General features: G+C 34.5%; 1 protein-coding gene across 1 annotated transcript in view; it reads right to left on the reverse strand.

The window, feature by feature from the left end:
- The window catches only part of CEP128 (centrosomal protein 128), a 112,761-nt gene that overhangs the window by 63,721 nt on the left and 27,554 nt on the right, over nt 1-21,486 (reverse strand). The window contains 6 exon segments of the mRNA XM_069018015.1: nt 230-289; nt 1,832-2,008; nt 4,907-5,071; nt 8,771-9,421; nt 12,610-12,960; nt 20,073-20,233. Coding sequence (XP_068874116.1) covers nt 230-289; nt 1,832-2,008; nt 4,907-5,071; nt 8,771-9,421; nt 12,610-12,960; nt 20,073-20,233 — 1,565 coding nt within the window.

Consider the following 21,486-nt stretch of genomic DNA (forward strand, 5'->3'; position numbering starts at 1 on the left):
TCCTTTTACACTTTAAGTGCCATTTTAAACAGACCTTCAACTGAATCAGATCCATCCATTCACAGACTCACCCCCTCACTCAATTGTTAGGGCTGAAAAGGACCTCGGGGATCATCTAGTACCTAGTTTCAACACCCTGACATGTGTAGGGACACCTCCCACTACACCAGGCTGCTCAAATGTTGGATATTAGCTTATTCAGTGAAATTTCAGGAGTTTTGACAATTACCTTTGTTTCTGCTAACCAGCGATGAGGATCATTCAGCACTGTTGGTGTGAGGGATATTGCCTATGGAAAAGCAGGAGACAAAGGAACACACGTAAAATGGGAATTAGACATAGAAGGAAGAAAGTCTTTCCTGATTACTGGAAATTCATCAAACAAATACATTTTTTATCAAGGAAGATTTAGCCTAGTGTTTGACTTCTCTGAATACAAGTACTTATCCATCAAATTCCTCCTTGCTCACCCAAGTTGGAGTGGCAATTTCTTGAAGGGTGAAACTTTTTAGAAACCTTGGCAATACCTAAAGTACTGGGCAGAGGAACAATATAACAAAGGAAGCTGCTTTTTTTCTTTTTTTTTTTTTAAACTAACTTTTTTTTCACATTAGCTGTCTACTCAAAAATTCGCATTCAGAACTAGTTTAATTTTGCCAGTGATCAGAAAAAAGGAGAATTGTATAAACAGGGATCTACAAAACTTTATCCAGAAACCAAAAACTCTGCATGAGGTGGGAAGCAAATCCAAGAAGGTATGGCTCAATGATCAAGAATCTGGCAACCAGAGCAGATCACAAAACTTAACAAAAAACCAGACTGAGCTATAAGAATACAGAGGAGAAAGCTTGTTTGTCAAACATATTTTCTTAGAATTCTCATCTAGTTTTGTGCTGCAACATCCCAATTCCATATGTGAGTGGAGAAATGGTGTCAATTGTGAAAAATTCTTATTTCAAAAGCAGCCTAGCCCAGTCAAATGACCAGGAACTACAAAGTATTCTCTGTTTAAATAGCAAGACAAAAAAAGATGTAATATGAATGTACTCTGGGGTTGCAGCTAAGGCTAAAAATCCACCAGGTCAAGCACTTGTGAGTGTGGCAACGAGCTGAGTCATACATTCCGTTCTCTTTATTCTCAGAAATGTACAATGTTGATTTAAGAGGATTAGTCATGTAGAATCATACGAAGGGAGGAAGAGTGGTTTCTGAACCTGGGGAACAAATGAGAATACTCAGAAGAAAAGCTACAGGGAGACAGGGGTTGCAGGAGAAGTAGTAAAATAGTGAAAAAAAAGTTACAGCAAGCTACCAGTTTCCTGAAAATTTGGGGCTGAGTTTTCTGGATACAAGGACCTGCTCCTCAAAAGAGGAGGTTTTAAACTCTTTTCATTTTCAGTATTTAGTTCTCTACATGAAAAACAAAGCATCCAAGTGATTTTTTAACAAAACCTTTCTTTCATTTTCTCCCAATTTTAAAAGCATTTTAGGTCTTTCTTGAGGACTTCCCAACTCTAGAAACACTGCCTAAGAAAACCTACCTCAAAATTTTGGCTCATAAAAGGTCTTTTCACAAAAGCAAAAGGAGAACTGTTTCTCACCAAAAAAAAAAAAAAAAAAAGGCAAAAGAAAGCAGTACCAATTAATGCATGGACAGTTCTTCATAGCATCCCATTCTAATACCTAGCAATGTCCCTCTGTACCAGTTAAATATCCATAATTCTATTAGAATGATTATCTATACAACACTGACAAAAATGCATACAAGTTCTGCTGCAAACTTCCATTAAGAAAATAACAAAATGTGAAGTATACTTAAAACTAGAATTACTTTGAATTTCTCCATGGAGTCCCGAGAAAAGATTTCACAAGCAGCATCAATTTCACTTCCTATCATGGAGAGAATGGATTGCTGTTCCATTTCTAAGTGACGCAGCTGATCTTTAAACTGCAGTCTGGCCTCACTCATCTTTCTCAAATGATCTTCTTCACTGCTGATCTGCTTTTCCTGAAGAGACAGAGGAAAAACAAAACAAAGATAAATTATTGCATTAATAATGTAACATACATCATTAGCAATATATCTTTCAATCTTATAATCACACTATACTCAGTCATGCTAACACTATACTCAGTCATGCTAATTTCAACTCCTTGCCCTGGAAAAATAATACCTGCTAATAGCACTTTTAAGTTCCTCCCTTGATTCTCCTTATTATCCTGTAAATCAGTTAGGAAGAAACTGCTACCAAATGCAAACTCAACAATCATAAAGCATACCTTCAAAGTCAAAAATAGATGTTCTATAATCTCCTCATGAGTAGAAAAAGAGCCCCGAGCAAATGCTTCCATTATTACCTTCTGCCTGAATCAGTTATAGGCATCTAATCTCTATCATCAGAAAAGAGATCCTAGAAGGAAAATTTTATTGGCAGTGTGCCCTCAAAGGAAAACTACTCAAAGAATATCTCATAGGAAAGTGATTGGCACTGAGGAAAGCATTTTATGTTATCATCTAATGTCAGAAAGTTGATTAAATATGTTACATATGTTTTTAAAATTCAGATTCTCTTCTTTCATATCTATGATAGAGCTGCCATGTAAAACCAAACAAAACTGCTGCTGGATTACACAAAATATTGAATTATGCACCATAATTAATATAGAAAAACCTATCTTGCGAAAATAAGTGAAATTGAAACACACCTGTCTGCTGCTGAGATCAGGAGGATGTAATGCAGCGAAGGGTGAAACACTTTAACAGGCACATTCCAATGCATGCAAGTTGCACCAAGAATGGTGAGAAGAGCAAGAATTTCAAAAGTTTATTAATTGTGGACCTCCACAATGACAAGGTACAACCGTTTGAAGTGTATTTGATGGAAATCTGCATACATTGCTCTTATGAGATACCAGTGTGGAGTTAGGTAATGTCTAACACAAGTTCCATGAATGGGATATATATGGAATCATAGAATCGTTTATGTTGGAAAAGGACTCCACGATCTTAAAGAGTCCAACTGCAAACCCCACACTGCCAAGTCCACCACTAAACCATGTCCCTGAACATCACCACACATCTACATGTCTTTTGAACACCTCCAGGGGTGGCAACTCAACCACTTCCCTTGGGCAGCCTGTTCCAACGTGTGAACAAATTTTTCCTAATATCCAATCTAAATCTCCCCTGACACAGCTTAAGGCTATTTGCTTTTGTCCTACCACTTGCTAATTGTGAGAAGAGACCAACACCCACCTTGCTACCTCCTTTCAGGAGGTTGTATACATATATATGTATAGGTGTTACTTCTATTAGTGAAATAGGTGTTTGTAATATAGGTGACCTACAAATGTGAGACACTCACACTTGATAAGTAGTCTGATTTTTTCATTTAATTAATACAAAAATACTTGAGTTAGACAGCAGTTATCTAAACTGAAGAAATCGTAAGATTTTTACAGATGGACAGGTTCCAGTATTTCTGTACTATAAAGATGGGAGCTGAACAGTTTTGACCTAGGTAAATATTCTGAAAGTAATAAGATTGCATTGTATATATTTCCAGTATCAGTGTCCTGTTATCTCACTATTCACTGAACGCAGTCCAACACATGTCAAAGTTCATTCCCAAAGACCATGACTAAAACAGAATATGTAAATTTATTTATTTCTTATCTGCCTGATTTTCTGAGTGTGCTAACATTCCTTAACATTCTACATCCAGAGCCTATAGGAGAATCAGTCACTAATGACTCAGAAGTGCAGAAGGAAAAGGAAAGAAACCAATCACTTTACCATTATTCTCTGCTCCTCCATCTTTCATGAAAAAAAAGAAAATCCAAAGTAGCTGTAATACCCATGCTTCTTTGAATTAGCATTTGCATTAAGAACAGAATGATATTAGAAGTATAAAAGCATGGAAAAGAAAAGGAAGTATTTTGTAACACAATAAGCTTCTGTTGCATTGCCACAACTCTATGCTAGTATGAGATTTCTCAAGAGGTAATATTATTTCCTCCATCTTAACACCCCTTTTGACAAGCCACAAAACCACAAAAGCAAATATTCTCTTAAGTTAACCATTAATGCAATCTAGTAGAAGTCTCCATCTGCACTTACCTTCAAAAGTTGAGACCACAGGATTGCATACTTAAAAACTTCTCTGATCTTTTTAAATTTAAAGATAAAAGATGATTTTGGTCTAAAAACAGTGTCTTCCCAACATTAGGTAAGGTTGGACACAACAAACTACAGAAGCCTATGTACGCCCCTATAAACATGTTTTCTTAATAATAGATATTCTAGAACTAAAATGCCAACATAGAAAAAACACATTTTGAATTCTCATTTCAGGTACTCTTTATTAGTCTGACAAGCTGAACTTTTAAATCACTTCCTGATAGAAAAATGTTAAACCTGGCATTTCTTTAGCTTGCTAAACTATCTCCATATTATCAAAAAAAAACCCCAAAACACAAAAAATCCTCCACCCCAACATTAGTTAGAATTTCTTTTACTATGCTTACATTGCATATCTCCTTCAAATTACCTCTAAATTATTCAGAGCTCCACTGCTTCTTGAAGAAAAATATGAAGAAAACTAGAAGTGGTTGGTTAAACATTTATTAGTTACCTATATTAGAGATCAGGCAAGCAACAGGATTTATATTTCTAGTCCTAAATAATATTAGCAAATCTTTGGAGGGCTACAGTTCATAACTCAGCCAAAGCACTTTTGTCTTCTTTCATTTATATAGAAACTGTGTACTATGGTATGACAGGGTATATGCTTTAATATATACATGCTGGGGTTTTTTAGGTTCATCATCTATTTCTATAATCCATCATTTATTTTAGGTATTATCAGCAGAGAAACAAATCATGGTTAAAATAAGTTAATTTTACCTTTTTCTCCAGTTCTTGTTTTACAGACTCACATTTCCGTTTTAGTTTTATATTTTCTTCTTCATTTTGGGTTAATTCTTCTGACAATTTATCACACTCAACTTTTATTTTTTCCAGTTGTCGAGACTGAGTCTTGACTATGTTTTTCTCTTCTAAAAGTTCCATCTGATGGTAAAGGGAAAACAGATTACAAAGTCACTGTAGTGGTTATTTTAAAACACACACAAACTCTAAAGTTTTAAATCAGTGGAACGCTATTGCCAAATGATAAATGTAAAAAATCAAATTGAGTTAAGTTATACTAAGTGCAATCACTTATCTGAACATGGAAAACATGCATCACAGAGTAGAAGAACCATACAGTGCTTAAAAGCAGAAAATACAAGTCTCAGATTCTTAATTTCAACTCTGCTACACTCATCAGCTTACATCATCCTGAGAAGCCTAGTATTTATGCAACTTTTCCATTACTGAAATAATTTGGAATCAGAAAGTCTAAAACTATCATTTAATTTCAGGAACTAATACTAAATTTATATTTGGAAGGAAACAACTGCAAAGATTTAGTACTTTTAAGTTCTGTAATTGTGTGGGTTTAGTGCTATTATTTTGTGCGATTAATGCTACTCATGAAAACATTGCAGAGAAAAATGAAGAAAACATAGAAAAATGAAGAAAAAAATGACTGACTGAAAATGAAAGATTTGAGAAATGCTCTACAGTATCTAGAATTAAAAAAAAAATACAACAAAGAAGCAAATTAACACAAACATTACTCAAAACCAGTTTCATATTAGATGAATTGTGGGATGCAGCTAAACACAAAAATAAATCTGCAAAGTAAATTTCCTTCTGAGGAAAAGCAAAAATTCTATTTCCCAATTACAATATAAATATAACTTCTGTAAGGAAGAAGGGCAAGGAGAGAAGTTTTATGAGTTAATTTAGACACTAAATGTAGACACTAATTTAGACACTAAAGGGATTACAAAAACCCTTCCAAGGGACAATTTTATAAAGAACTTTGGCATCCACAGTCTACAAAGACTTATGACCACAAAGACAAGCCTGCAATGCCCAAAACATTTTCTGTGAATATGCTTATAAAAATCAACTTCTCAGTTCCTACTAAAGGTAATTGCATTATAATAGCTGTAGATCAAGACAATCAAAAGAAACTATATTACCCTTGAGACACAAAAGAGAAAGTTAATACTTATTCATTTTCAGTACAGACAAGGCAGATATGACTATTATTTAATTGATCTTTATTGAACCCAATATCAACATTTAATAATCTTCAGGAAAAAAAGGATGGCACAATTGGAAAATGTGTAGAAAACAATTAAAAAATAAATACACACATATAAACAATTTTATACGTATAGGTACATATCTCTATATAACCTTAAAGATTAATACTTCAAATACTTCCATACTGTCAGACATTAGGACATTTTGTACATCATCATTCTAAGAAAAGAAGCATGTTTTTAAAGCAAATAAGGGTATGTATTAGAATTAGGGGACAGATCCATAGCTTCTGAGCATATAGCTGAATGGGGACCACTAAGCAAACCACTTGAATTCCTATGACTAATGCTAATGTACCTACAATTTTAAATAACAAATAAGACATCATAGAAGTATTGGTTGGGAATCATTTAGGATGCTCTAGAAGAAACCAAATTAAAAGTTTAAGTATCAGAATCTCCGTAATGAGACAGTAAGATCCTCCTTAACACTGCTATCTCAAAAACTCTATGTTCTTCTCCAGTTCTATTGCATCATACAATATTTTTATGGTACCTTCCCTACCATCCCAGAAAATCCTTAACTACCTAATAAATTTTCAATCCAGTGCCACACTACAGAAAACCAGGCAAAAGTGAGGCAAGGGGGAAAGAACAACAAAAATCAAAAGTCACTCCGTTTTACAATCTATGCAGCAGTTAGTCCTCTAAACACAGGACTCTGTACCCTTGATTTCCTGGAAGTAACTCATAAATGCATCCTCTTTTAAGTTTAAGGCTTTGGATCCTACAAATACATTAAATTTCCCTTTACTCCTCAAATCTCTCTCAACTGACCTTTATTTTTAAAGCTTTAACTATCTTTGGACAGGATATGTATATTCCTTTCCAAAAACAGTTACAAAGGTTGGACGCAGCTGAGACATAAATAAGGTCAATTATTACTGTAACATTAAAAGACAACTGGTTGCTAGACACAAAAGCTTAGCAGCCTGAAAAAAAAAAAAAAAAGGTTTAAAAAACCCCAACGTTTTCAGTTGGATTTCCCTAAATGCTACCCTAACACTAAAAAAAAAAAAAAAAAAAAAAGGATAAAATGCATGTTAAATTTACCTTAATTTGGAAGAAAAGTATTTCCATAAAATTGAACTCCACATGCAATGTAATGATGAGTTCAAACAAAAAGTAACCAAATCACCTGCAGGATGACATGTTCTCATCAGATCTTCCTAGAGATGGATATGATTTCCTATTTTGTTTCATTTACAGTCACTCAATCAAGAGAATCTTGTGCACTATCAATTTGTTTACTTCTAAAAAAGTTGCATACCCTAATATCTTAAAAAATTCACCTCCCTCAAGCCTTCCACTCTTAAAAAATATATGTAGATTTAGGATTATGGGAAAGACATGGAACTCTAAATGAAATAATGGAAGTGAATTTTTTTAATACTCCATCTAGGTTCAACAATCAGTAACAATAAAAAGGTCCTAACTGTAGGATTTGCCATTTCATAGAAGAACACAGTCACAATCAACTTATTTTTTTCTTATCAGCATCCAGAATACACTTTCCTTCTCTCCACTTTATATCAAATACACACTTTTAATGTCATTACCAAAGAAAAAACCACATTTGGACAGACCAGTTAAATAACACTATACACACTAAAAATTAAGTCCCCAATGTTAAGCACTGCTGTCAAAATATTTGATCTTAATGATCCTACTAAGAACCACCTAGGGTTTTTTTTATTGCTATCTTCACTTAAAGGTTTCTGTCAACTGTCAATTATTAAGCCATGAATGATACATTAAATAACTAAACACTAGTCCCAACAGAGATCCCTGAGGGACACCACTCATCACTGCTGTACACTGGGACTCCATATGGACTCTGAACTGTTGACCACAACCCTCTGAATGTGACCATTCAGCCACTTTCTTATCTATCTAACAGTCCACCTATCAAATCCATCTCTCTCCAATTTAGAGAGAAGGATGTTGTGGGGCACCACATCCAAGGCTTTACAGAAGTCCAGATAAATGACATCTGTAGCACTTCCACTGTCCCCTGATGGAGTCACTCCATCAGAAAAGGCCACTAGGCTCGACAGACAGGACTTGCCATTGGTGAAGCTGTGCTGGCTGTCCCAAATCCCTTCCCTGTCCTCCATGTGTCTTAAGAGTAGCTTCTAAAAGGATTTGCTCCATGATCTTCCCAGGAGCAGAGATGAGATTGACAGGTCAGTAGTTGCCACAGTCCTCCTTCCTACCCTTTTAGAAGATGGGTACAATGCTTCCCCATTTCCAGTCACCTGGCACTTCATCTGATTGTTGTATTAGAACATTACAGCTTCATATATTTCCTTTTATTGCGATCATAGACGTATCTATTCTACTATTTTTGAACTAAGATTTTGACCTAAAACTGGTACTGTTACATTATTTACTCTGAACTTTAAACTTTTACAATGGCCTGCAAAAAAATGTGTGTTAAGTGCTTTAAAGCCCATGCTTTACTACTTTCATCATTCAATGGCAGGGGCTGTGTGTGGGCTACATGGGAGGAGGGGAGAAGTCTGACAATGGAATTCTTCACAATAAGTACCTTTAGCATTCTAATCTTAGCCTCTGCATCATCTTTTTCTTGTTTAAGGAGTTTCATGAGTTCTTGAACATTTTGTTCATGTTTGATTTTCACATTTTGTAATTCTGATCTAAGATCTGCCAACTCCTGTTGGTGAACCTCTCTTTCCATCTTCAGCTGCCTGTTAGCTGAAGTCATCTCTTCATGACTAGATTCCTGCTGTTTCTGGAGGTCTGAGAGGCTCTTAAGTAATTCCTTTTTGGCTTTCTCCTCTTCTGCTATTCTGTTTGTTAGTTCCACACGTACAGCACTTAAATTTTTTACATCTGCTTGCATTTCTAGCAGCCGTTCTTGGTCTTTTTTATGGAACAAGTTAATAGTTTCAAGTTCTGTCTTCAAGTGTTCCTTCTCAGCTTGCATTTGATTTTGTAGAAGGACCTGCTTTTTCAACTCATTCTCCAATTTTTTTACAGTACCTTGAACTTCTTCAATCTCTTCTTCAAGAGATCCCCGGTGTGACTCCATTTCATTCAGTTTTACCTCTTTACAATGGAGGAGTTCTTCCTGCTGGGCTCTCTTTGTAAGCACATCATTCAGCTCTTTCCGCAGGTTTTCTATTTGGTTTATAGCTGAGAGAAGCTGACTTTTCAGATCATCTTTTTCTTTAAGGGCCTAGGAAAGAAGGAAAAAAATCCATTGTGATCTGAAGTAATTAAATGTAATTGTTGGAAAGATGGCCTTAGACATCAGGAATGTCTATGGAACGATTAACATATGTATGTGAAAATACAAAATTTTTGCTTGCTATCAACTTAGTTCAAATGTATTCAATGTTTCTTTAAATTTACCCACAGATCATGTGCAATCTCAAACTTGGCCTTGTCCTTAAATTATCTAGCCTTCTAAGTAGGGATAGTTTTGGTTAATTCTCTGCTTCTCACACTCTCTCTTTGCAGACTGAGAAGTGTCTCTTTATTGGTTCCTCCAAATAGCAAGATGGAGAAAATGAGGTAATAGAGCGATGCAGCAGCATACAGGGAAGACTATTGGACACATACACCTTACTCACAGTCCACTCCATATGCTGATTTATTTTGTTTATTTTCTAAAATACTACATATGAAGTATACCAACTTTAACTTATTTTTGAAATTATGCACAGTAGATGAATTAACAGTAGTTAAAAGCTTGGTTCACATATGCATCAAAGCCAAGAAATAATGACATCATCTCCCAAATAAAAATCAGTCAAATGTAATAAAAATTCCACTCTTTTCCTAAGGATCTTAAGGGTTTGGGTGTTTTTTCCAACATTGATATATTTCATGTTAAAAATACCACAGAATCACAGAATGTGTAAGCTTTAAAGGACCGCAGTGGGTCATCTGGTCTAACCTCCCTGGTCAAGCAGACTTTTCCTAGAGCACAGGCACAGGATTACATCCACATGGCTCTTGAATATCTCCAGTGAGAGAGACTATGCAATCTGTTTGGGGAATCTGTTCAGATATATCAGATTCTTTAAAGTGACTTAATAAATTTGATACTAAATTTTACTGAGAATTTTCACCAATTCCACAAGGAATGCACATTTCTTATGGATATAGCAAAATTATTTGAAATAATTCAGAACAAAAAGGCAATCAGGTTAAAAAAGTGTGCAGTTAAAAATAAAACTATTTGCAATTACATCAAGAATAAGCAATGCAAAGCAAAATACAAAAATAAAAAATTGAGGACATGGACTGATGACCATCATGGGTTTTTTTGGAAAAAAACCTACCAAACAAAAAGACCTTCCTAAACCTATCTTGTAATTCTACTTGAAGGATTTGGCTAAAAAAACCCAAAACCCAAAAAACCACCAAAACCAAAACTCCAGAAAAATTTCAAAATAAAACCCATAAGTTACTTGCTTTGAGTATGTTTTCTACATTACATACTTAAAAGAAAATATATTTCAAAAGGCACAAGATGTTAGAAACTCCACTTTCAAACAATATTAAGGACAACCACATGGGCAAAACTTTAATTAAATTATCCCAGTAACTCCAAAAGAATGAAACCTAAACAATCTCTCTATAGCCCATCCATTGTCTGCAAATATTTCAAAAATCTCATAATTGCAAGCTATGATTGCAATCCAATTTTGAAAGTTTTCCATCAACCCTTTGAGGTCCTCTAACAGAAATCAAAGACAACAGACTGCCATTTCTTCCTTTTCTTTATTATTTTTACAGAATCTTGTCTCAGATGTTGTCTGTATATTTCAAAGCTAGTTAAATTATGTTCATCCAGTTACCTCAAGTTTATACTAAATACTGCAGCTAGATTGATTATATTCCTGTATGTAAACTGTTTCCAACTTTATATTGAGAACATGAAATATCATTTGTACTTTTTTCTCCTTCACAATGACACACAGTTTATTTAATATTGCACCTCTTCAAATAAAGAAACTTTCTTCACCAGTGACAATTACCTCAAACTTGTTGGCAGGATGGTGACAACTTTAAAAGTAAAAAATACTGACGGTATTTCTTAAACGGAGCTTAAAACAAAGTTTAAGCACTGCATTTAACACATGAATATATTTGTCACATAAAAAGTGGTAAAATCCAAGTCAAGGAGTCTCATGTAACAAAGAAAATTTCAGTGCAGACAGTGCTATCAAGTGCCTCTACAAAGACCTATGCGTTTACATGAACAGTGACTTCAGAACCTTTTTGGGATCTACTGCTGCTTATTCACAACTCGCCTTTACTTTTTGCTTATTTGTCCATTTGATAGACACATATCATTTCAAAATGATTCAGGTATTCTTCCTTTCCTTACAACCTCCATTTTCTTAGGCAAGAGGTGACCAGCTTCTTAAATGTTAGAGAATCTTATTCCCCCAGACAACCCTAGGGCTAACTAAGATTACTATAGAATGAATTGTTGGAGCACGGATAGAGGAAATAATAATAAAAAGTAAGGAATATGATAGGCAACTCAGGAGATAAACAGCAAACCAAGGAATCACAGTTTAGATTTGCTAGAGTTTATTAATTTCAACTCAGCAATAACCCGATTCTGACTTCTCCTGTGCTTTGACCATGGTTGCATTCATGTACCAATCCCAGAACAGATTATAGGATCAGAAACAACACAGGATTAATAGACATCCCATACTGCATCCCATATAGCCCTTGAAAACCTCAATCTTTGAGTAAGACAAAGCAGAGGATGGAGCCATCTCAAACCCATCAGATTTAGTAAACTAAACTCGATAAAAGTCATGAGAAAATATGTGAAAAGAGAGTATAGCACTAAAAAACAAAAGCAATACGACAGACTGCAGCAGCAGAGCATGTAAGTTAAAAGCTCACAGCATAGAGTCTAGCACTATATTAGCCACTATAAGAACAAGCAACTTTTTACTCAGCCACTGGAAAATACAGACCCACAGATTCATTGCCAACAGAATGATGGTTTCTACCATTATTCTGATACAGGATGATAAACATTAGTATTGATGTGAGTGCTTTTATGTCTTTAAAATAGTGTCAGCAGCTGAACAAATAAGGGAATTCTTCTAAGTCAAAAATCAAAAAACCCATGTTTTTTCCTGAGAAACTTTAGAGGAAGAAAAAGAGAGGAATAAGTGGTCTGCCATACTGAACAAAGACAAATGAAAAACCCAGAAATTCTACACAATCAATTTTCAAATTGATTCTTCAAAGAAAAAGTTCTGAAGTTAAGAGGTCCAGAAGTTAAGGCAGAAAGCACTTTAACTCACAGTTTGCATAAATAAGATCCTTCTCTTCATTTCTAAAACAAAGGGAAAGGGTACAAAAAAAACCATCAACCAATCTTACCTGACTATTCTTGTCCACCAGTTCACTGATAGTTTGATTTTGTTTTTCTATCTCACGATCCAGTTTCTTACACTTCAGTTTCCACTGGCGGATGGTTTCCTGTGCTCTCACCTTCAAATCTTCTCTTTTTTTCTCAGTCTCCAGCCTGAGTGCTTCTGAATGCTTGTATTCAGTGAGATACCGTTCTGCTTCCTTGGTACTCTCTTCAATCTGTTGAGCTAACTCAGCAGACTGGAGTTCAGTTTGTCTACGTCCATTCTCACAAGCCTTGTAGCAATTCTGTATCTCCTTTAGCTGGTCCAGCATTTTTTCCTGCTGCTTCTCCCTGTTTTCCAGGTCAGATGTTAACACCTGGAATCATCATAGCAAAATACAAACATTCTCTAAAGATATGCAATATGAAACCTTATCAAACAACATATAGCAACATTAAATCACATTTCTATCTAAAATAGGAACAGTGCAAAAAATCTGCTTGACTATCAAGGAAAGCCCTGTTAGGCCAGAGAATCTCTGCCTCTGCAATGGTAAAGAATTTCAATGCAAGACATAAAATACATTCTACTGCAATTGTTCCTCTTCTGGTTGTTCTTGTTATTTTTCTGTATTGTAAGTTTGAGATCAATCACTGGCCATATATTACACTCTACACAAAGAAATAAAACCAAATAGTAAGATATAAAGAGATTAATGTAAAGATGAGAGAAAATGAGAATTGGAAAAGAAACAACAGCATTCACTACAACCACAGTAATTTATAGTATATGAGCTAATTGTTACCCAGTTTTATGTTGGTTGCATTTATGAAAGCAATGTGCTAAATAAAGGTGTATTTGATAGCACTGGATACAAAGAGAATACAGCAGCTTGGTAAATGTTTCTAGACCAAAGTGCAAAAGATGTTTGAAAATGCAGCAGGTATATATATGCCTTTCAATAATGAATTAAATTGAAAACTGAAAACACACCTTTTAAAAATAAAAAGTGCTGCATTTCTCAAATTGTATTTCTCTGAACAGTCTCATAAGCAACTCAGGAAAAATAGTCCATACGCCTTCTGGAAGGACATGCTCAGAAATCAGTTTTTGAAGATACACTAGCAAAACTGTATTTTACTAAGATCATCACACATACATTCACATTAGTATTCTGCATTTTGGGCCTATTTAGACTGCTTTCATACCATTCAGTCTTTTCATTAACAAAAGATGAATTTGATGGACCTGACCTATTGTCAGTCAAACATATTATTGAGCCTCAAGGGATTGAAATACTTTAGAGAAGAAGATTAGATTTCAGAATGACTGGAAAAAATGGCAAATGTAGTCTGAAATAAACAGCCTGCAATTCAGAATGGACAAGGGAAAAGTATTTTACCTATGAAAGAACTGGAAACTTTACAGATGGATATAGAATGACTATTTAGACAAAGATCCTTCCACAAGGTTGGGGGCAGGAGGGAGACTTGGATTTGTTGATAAGGGCTCTCTCCTTGTCAGTTTCTTAGTTTGTTTTATTTTTTCCCTTCCAAACCAGGCTAAAACCTCCTGGGAGGCAGTAAATTCTATCAATCTCTTCAGGATAATATTTCCTGTGCTGAAAAGATAATCAAAACAAGCTCACAAGATACAACTAGCAAAATTTTAATCAAAATAAGCTTAATTTCCAATGATAACAGATGATAATACTTCTTTAAAGATAAATATTTGAGTATAGCAGAAGATAGCCTAATAAAATACAGTCAGATATTACATTTACCATTCCACAGATTTTCTAAAATGGGTCATCATTTCTTCAGTCATGTGATTACACATGCCATTATCACTTCCCATTTCATGTCTTCCTGGAGACACCATAGAGGATGTCAGACTAAATTGATGTAGTACTCAACTCTGCCTCATTAAAAAATAGTTGTTTATATATAATTTCCCCAGAGTACACACTTCATTAACAGAACTACAGCCCCCACAAACATTTCAATGAACTATGAGCCTAAGGTTAAACACAGAAAACAATATTCAATTAAATGTAAACATTCATCTAATTGTGTAGAAGTAAATCAATCTCCAATTTATTGATTTACAGTATAATAAAAAAGAGGAACATTTGTTTTAGATATTTACCTTGAAGCACAACAAATGTATCAACACAAACTACTTGCATGAGGAGGAAAATTGGATTTTGACATGGATGTACCAATATAAATGTGACTTTTAATGTTTTCTTTTTACAGTATGTGCAAATAAGATAAATCTTAGCAAAGAGTTTGCACTTTGCTTAGAAAAGTTAAGCCAGGCCCAACAGTTGAAATCAAGTGGAAAACAGCATCATAGCAAGTCAACATTTCATGCAGCCAACCCTGTAAAGCAAGAGAATAGAGAAAGTACCTCCACACTCTGTATCTATATTGTAACAGGAGTCCCAAATGTACTGATCTGTACTTTTGAATTCCTAGCTGACGTATGATAAACGTGTATCTCTGTGTTAACATGGATGCAGTTGTCAAAATTCTGTCTGATCTATAGGGGCTTGCACTACTGGCATGTAAAACACTAAATAAGCAACTGTTACGACATTGTCTGAAGTTATCCTCTTCTGTTCTGTATTACTGAAGTTTGGACAAGGAGCTCAATGTCACAGCCATGACTGTGCATGTACTGAAAAGGGTTCCACACCATACAGCTGTGCCCTAAGCCTTGCAGGATGCCCTTTCACACCATGATGGGAGAACCTGGCAGAGTGATGCTTTCTTTAGACCTTACATAATATATCTAATTTTCACATTCCTATCTTTGAATCACCCTTCTAGTCAATTATGAACATAAATATTTTAAGGATTTCTATGAGACAAGAATATAGAGATGTGGGGTATTTGGGAGTTGGTTTTTGGAGTTTTTTGTTTGTTTGTTTGTTTTAATATTAATCCAATTTTCTCTTTTGTATTTGTTACTGTAGTTAACGGTGAGATAATCTAGGAGAAAGGACAAGCACTGTCAGGAGGTTGCACTCATTAAAAAAAAAAGAAAAAATTTGCATTCCTCGGACACTTGAGTTTATTTTCCAAGTAGAAAATTACTAACCACCTGTGGTTCCAAAAAAAAATTCTACACAGATGACAAATGCTGCCTTTATAGATTAAAGATTTCAGATTTCAAGGAGCATCCATTATCTTTCTTCTGTGGCTCAAGGTCAGTCACACAGAGAACTCAGTGAGGATCTCTGGATGCAACAGAACCGTAACAATATTTTGTGACATACATTACACCATTATGGAGGTTCTCCTGACAGAAGCAACCCAGGATATTCAGGACATTTTGTTGGTAAAATATGTTGTGTATGTATACAGCAATTGTTAGCTTATTTTGTATTGGGATTACTACAGAAAAAACTGATTGCAGCACATTGTCTCTCCTCACTTTTAACACAAGACAAGTCTGGGTCTCAATTTTTCTAACCCAATTAGTTTTATTGCTGCATTTTCATAATTCCACTGCTGACAGAATCAAGGGGAAGGTATTAGAATAAACATCTCAAGTCATTCACCACAAACATAATATCAAATACTCTCCTCCTGGCTTTAAAATCTGAAGGTTTTTATAAAAGGTTAGTACTTTTGTGGAAAAATTAAAAACTGTCATTAAGACTAGCTACTACATCCTGGAGTACAGCATATTAATGCTCCAGAGATCTGAAGGCCACTATTATTTTCAATACTGATTAGAAAGTTTGTATCAGCCCTTGACTGCAACAGCACCACAGACATTTCAACTGAGAGACTCTGGCTAGGGAAAACATACAACAGGAGTGATTAACAAACTCAAGAACAGATGCAACATTTGCCCCAAATAAAACAGTTGTACATCTAGTTTTCTCTAGATCCAATATCCCAGTATGTAATCTAGCTTTCAGTTTTCATAAGAAAATAGAAGGAGAGAAAGGGGCCAACATTTCCCAGTTATAGTCGACTTACTTATCTGAAGTGTAAACTAATCTAGAGGCACTAAACCTGTCACTCTACCACCATTCCAGATACTCCTGCAGTTTGGACTTTCCAGTCCCTAATTTTAACTGCACATATCATACTTTTGCCCTGCATTTTTGACATCTAGTTTAAAAATAAAACCACCCCAAACTGCAAAACAAAATTCATTCTAGTACAACAAACTTCTTCTAGGAAAAGAAAACACAATACATAGTGTATTTAGTGCAACATTCCTTAAAACTCATGTGAACATTTAAAACACAAGTGAGGACCACTCATTTGGTAGAAGTTATGCAACTAATGCCCTATATCACTGTTATGTGCAAACATTCTATACTGATAAGAATACAGAGAGTCACATTTTACCCCACCACACTAATTATATTAATCACCTGAAGTACATCTAGAAGTGTTTTTCTCCCTCCTCTCTTACCTGCCCTGCATCTCAGCAGTACAGGCACCAGACTGTAATGCTACATAATCATACCACTGTCACTGATAATGTTTACACCAATTAATCATTGCGCCTAATTATTGTCTTATTAATTTTTCCCAAATGCAGACCTCAGATATTTTGTTCATCACTATCTGATCTGCATCTTTTGCCAATCTGAATGCATCTAAACACTAAGAACCATTAACAACAAAGATTTAGATTTTTTATGCAAGCATAAATTTTGTGAATTGAAAAATCAAAAACAGATACATTCAACCAGTCAAAAAGTACACTGATTCAGTAAAAAGTATGTTGCACAAAATCAGCTTCTTGAAGTGATGCCTTCTCTGTATTCTTCCAAAGCTTGGTACTCTTTCTGACAGATAATGTCATATGTAAATACAAGACACACCAAAACTACCTTTTTTTTCCTCTCAGGTTGATATAAGATTTTAGAGAGAAAGTGTATCAAAGCAAACAGTATCTGCACATTGTAAACCCATCTGTAGCACTGTTTCAGTATTTGAACACTGGCATGGCAATACAGACTGGTCTGCAAAGATATTGATTTCTCCTATTTTGTAAGAATAAATTTAGAAAAGTGTTACCTATTGATTTTCAAATACCTGAATTGACTCATAATGACAATAATTGGCTAACAATTTCATTGGTAGAAGAAGTCAAAGTAAATTTTAGTGAGAATATGAATCAGTATTTATAAGACTGAAAGATTTATATTACTGAAGAATTCTAATATTAAATAAACATATCAATTTTCTCTCAGAAAAATTGAAATATTTTAACAAACTGACTGTCTGCTGTACTGGACAATACTGTAAGACTACTAACACCAAATTCGAATGAAGAGTTGTTAGTAAATCAAACAAGTTCATATGCATAAGAGTCTAAAAACACTTACGGAGAAAGTAGGGTATTGAATCTTTATAACTTGTGCACTTTGTTTATTTCTTAGTCATAACAGTTAAATCTTTAAATAGTTAGCCATAACAATCCCATATCTTTATGGTTTCATGCAGAAAAATGTATTTAAGATAGTTGTATACATTTGCAAGATCTCACAGCAGCACCCTCACATAAACTACAGTTGCTGAAATAAATATTAAATTTAAAAATTAATTTAAGATTGAACTCACTTTTAAACATGAGCTTAAGAATATGTTTTAACCTTTTTCATCCTCTCCATTTGACATCACATTGTGATTTTATGGCAACTGTCGGGTGCTAAATGTACAACTCACACAACTCAAATTGTTGCAAACAATGACATTTGAATAAATCAAAAGAAATTTCTAGTATCACATGTACATCAGAAGCAAGTGCAGTTAGATCCTCCCCACTAAACAAAGATAAACTGATCTCAAGTCAAACATGGCTGGTCACTTCCAACTGCGAATCAGATTATCTGATAGGAGCAGCTGTTAGAACAGGCTTGACAAAATGCTTTGTTAGTACACAAGTTTAGAAATTCACATCCTTGCATTCCTTGATGTCTCATTAAAAGGAAAACACACTAGCTATTTTCCTGTTTCTGCCCCTGTAGGAGAAAGGCAGTGGGAAGCAGATAAGAAGTACAAAGTATTTTCTGTTGAGAAAATGAGGGAAGTCAAAGATTTCTAAGTCAGAGAAATGACAATGACCCCAGCTGAGCACTCTTGAATGAGTATTTTCAGAGCAGGAAATTAGTATTATAAAATCATTCTGATCCTTAAGAAAGCATGTTCTACAAGCAGAAGTTTAAAATAATTGTTTTTCTGTGGGTTTTTATCCCATTAATTCATGTCACCAAAATAATTAGTTTCTCAGGCACAACAAACAAAATACCAGAATGTTTTCAGTTAGTTATGGGTTGTATTAACCAGCTGGAATACAAATGCTGATGGACACCAGGAAATGAGTTCTGTTCATCTTACCCCCTATAGAAACACTTTAGGTCTCTTTAAACCTATTCAATGACCGAATTTCATAAAGCACATAGGAACTTATTTTGAGATGGCTTTTTTTTTCCAAATGTAATTTGATGCATTAGTTTGATTTAAATCAGCACAGAAGTTGACATGGTAAAAGAGCAGCAGAAGTAAACTGAACAGTATAGTCCTGTATATCTGTGAAAAGACAAAAAAATAAACTCCTACATTTGAATTTCCAACGTGATGGAACATCATTTCAAGATAAGTACCTTCACTAGGAAAATAAATATTAAATGGCTTGCTTACAGAATGCCAAATACAAGCAAAACAAAATGTTAAGTCCTTGACTAGTGAAATAATACACATGGTTTTGCAAACAAACTCTTTTCTCCTGACGGTCATGGAAGACAGAAGAAAATTGATACTGCTCAGACATACTACTACCAATGACAAAATAGACAAGAGCAAAAAATACAGAAATTTCCCATCTTAAATAAGAATGCTACTGCCTACTTAGATCTCATTTTATGGTCAAAACTAAAATTCCAGTACAAAAGGCTGCTGTTATCCCTTTCATAGAGAATCATATTAAACAGTATGTGCTTACCATAAAGAAGACTATCAATACTTGTGATTATATTATTATATTGCATCTAATTGCAAAAAAGAGAGAAGTTGTGATCTACATTTGTTACTCTACTGCACTCTCTCATAGAACAAGGTATCTCAATTTTTAAAGTTGAACTTTAGTTCTGAGGAATGATGGAATGGGGAATAAGGAAGTACTACCTTATAAAAGTAGTTCCAGAAACCATTATTAATGGTAAGTGCTGATAAAATCAGATCAACTTTTCTTTCCACATGGGAAAGAGAAGGAATCCAAACCATGAAATCATGGGCAATAGCAAATACCTTTTTTGGTGTTACACGGGAGAGAAAAAAGTCAGCAAACTCAAATCCCTTTCCAAAGTTATTTACACAATAAATAACAACGAGCACAACAGTTACTCAGTTTTAAAGGTTAATCCCTAATCTATCACCTAATGTTAAACAGATGAGAAATTACTGAAAAACCAAAAAAGTGCCACTTAACAAAAAGCAACAAAACCCAACTTACCTGTATGTGCATTACAAGCTGTGCTTTCTCCTTGTCCTTACGCTCTATACATCTCTTCAGCTCCTCCACCTCTGACATTACAGCATTATGACTCAGCTTTGCTTTAAGTTCCAAAATATGTTTCTCTAGATCTTGCTTCTCTCTCTCATATCTTTCAGCTACTGTAAAACAGCAAGAACAGAGGAACAGACTCAGTAGAAATACCAGCTTGTGATAAATTAATTTTATCTCATTTCACTTTTGGCAATTTGCTTCTCTACTTGAGGCTACTCTACAACTACTGATTTCGACCAAAATATCTGTGAAAAATGGTATACCTGAATCATAACCTAATAGCCTTTACTGAATTAAACAGTATTTTTCAGTCATTTTATAGGGGTTTTCCACTTTTCCCCCTGCACACACCTGCTCCCCTCAAAAAAATACCCAAAACAACAAAACAACCAAAGCCCCAACAAAACTGAATAAAATGAAATAGAAGGGAAGAAACAATGGGGAAGTCCTGGTGTAAATGAAATTTGGCCACCAGCTTCAAGGCCAAGATTTTATCTCACCAGAGTAATACCTCCTAATTTGAAAATCACATTATCTGTGAATTTTATGTCTGAATCCTGCAACTACAACCAAAGGTTTTGATAAGAGTAAGTTATAAATTCTCTCAGTCAGAAATTCAAAGGTCTTTAGTCATAAACAACTAGTAGAGGCAAAAGAAAAAAAATCTCCATTTGTCTTCTTCCCGTGTATCTTTGAAGAAACAGAAATAACACAGCAAGGTGAAACGTGTGCATACATTTATATAACTTGCTATTGAATCTTAACAGTTCCAGTATATTTTTATTTTCTTCATATTTTTACATTTTGTTTTGATTTATAAGATTAATAGGAAAATTAAAACATGCTTTTATTAACATGAAGGGCATATTGTTTCAAATAAATTAACTTTTAAGCAGATACATTAGCATGACTGGAGAAAAACTATTGAAATTATTACTTTGCATTACATTTCTGAAGCTAAGTCACATAAAAAATCCAGCCAATTTCCAGTGCTCTGAGATTTGTAAAACACAGAGTCAGAGTCCTATTTTAAAAACCAAGATAATTCAGAAGCTGAAGTACAAAAACACAAAAATAAGTCATTAGCCAAACCAATTAAACATTTCCCTAGACACTGGACTTGGAGTCATTATTCCTGTATTACCTTGAGTAATACATTTCTATGTTAATAAGGAGAAAGACTTTCCCTAATGTCTTTCTGATTATGTTTGAAAAGTTTAAATACAGACAGATAACTAACAATTAATTGAAGACCTTGCTAAAGTGGTAATTTAATATGCAATCATATCTTGAAATAAAGTATTTGTCTTCTAAATGAAACTATTCTAACTCTAAAACTCTAACATAGCGCAAACAGAAG

Source organism: Aphelocoma coerulescens, chromosome 5 (genome assembly GCF_041296385.1).
Source record: "Aphelocoma coerulescens isolate FSJ_1873_10779 chromosome 5, UR_Acoe_1.0, whole genome shotgun sequence".
Lineage (NCBI taxonomy): Eukaryota > Metazoa > Chordata > Aves > Passeriformes > Corvidae > Aphelocoma > Aphelocoma coerulescens.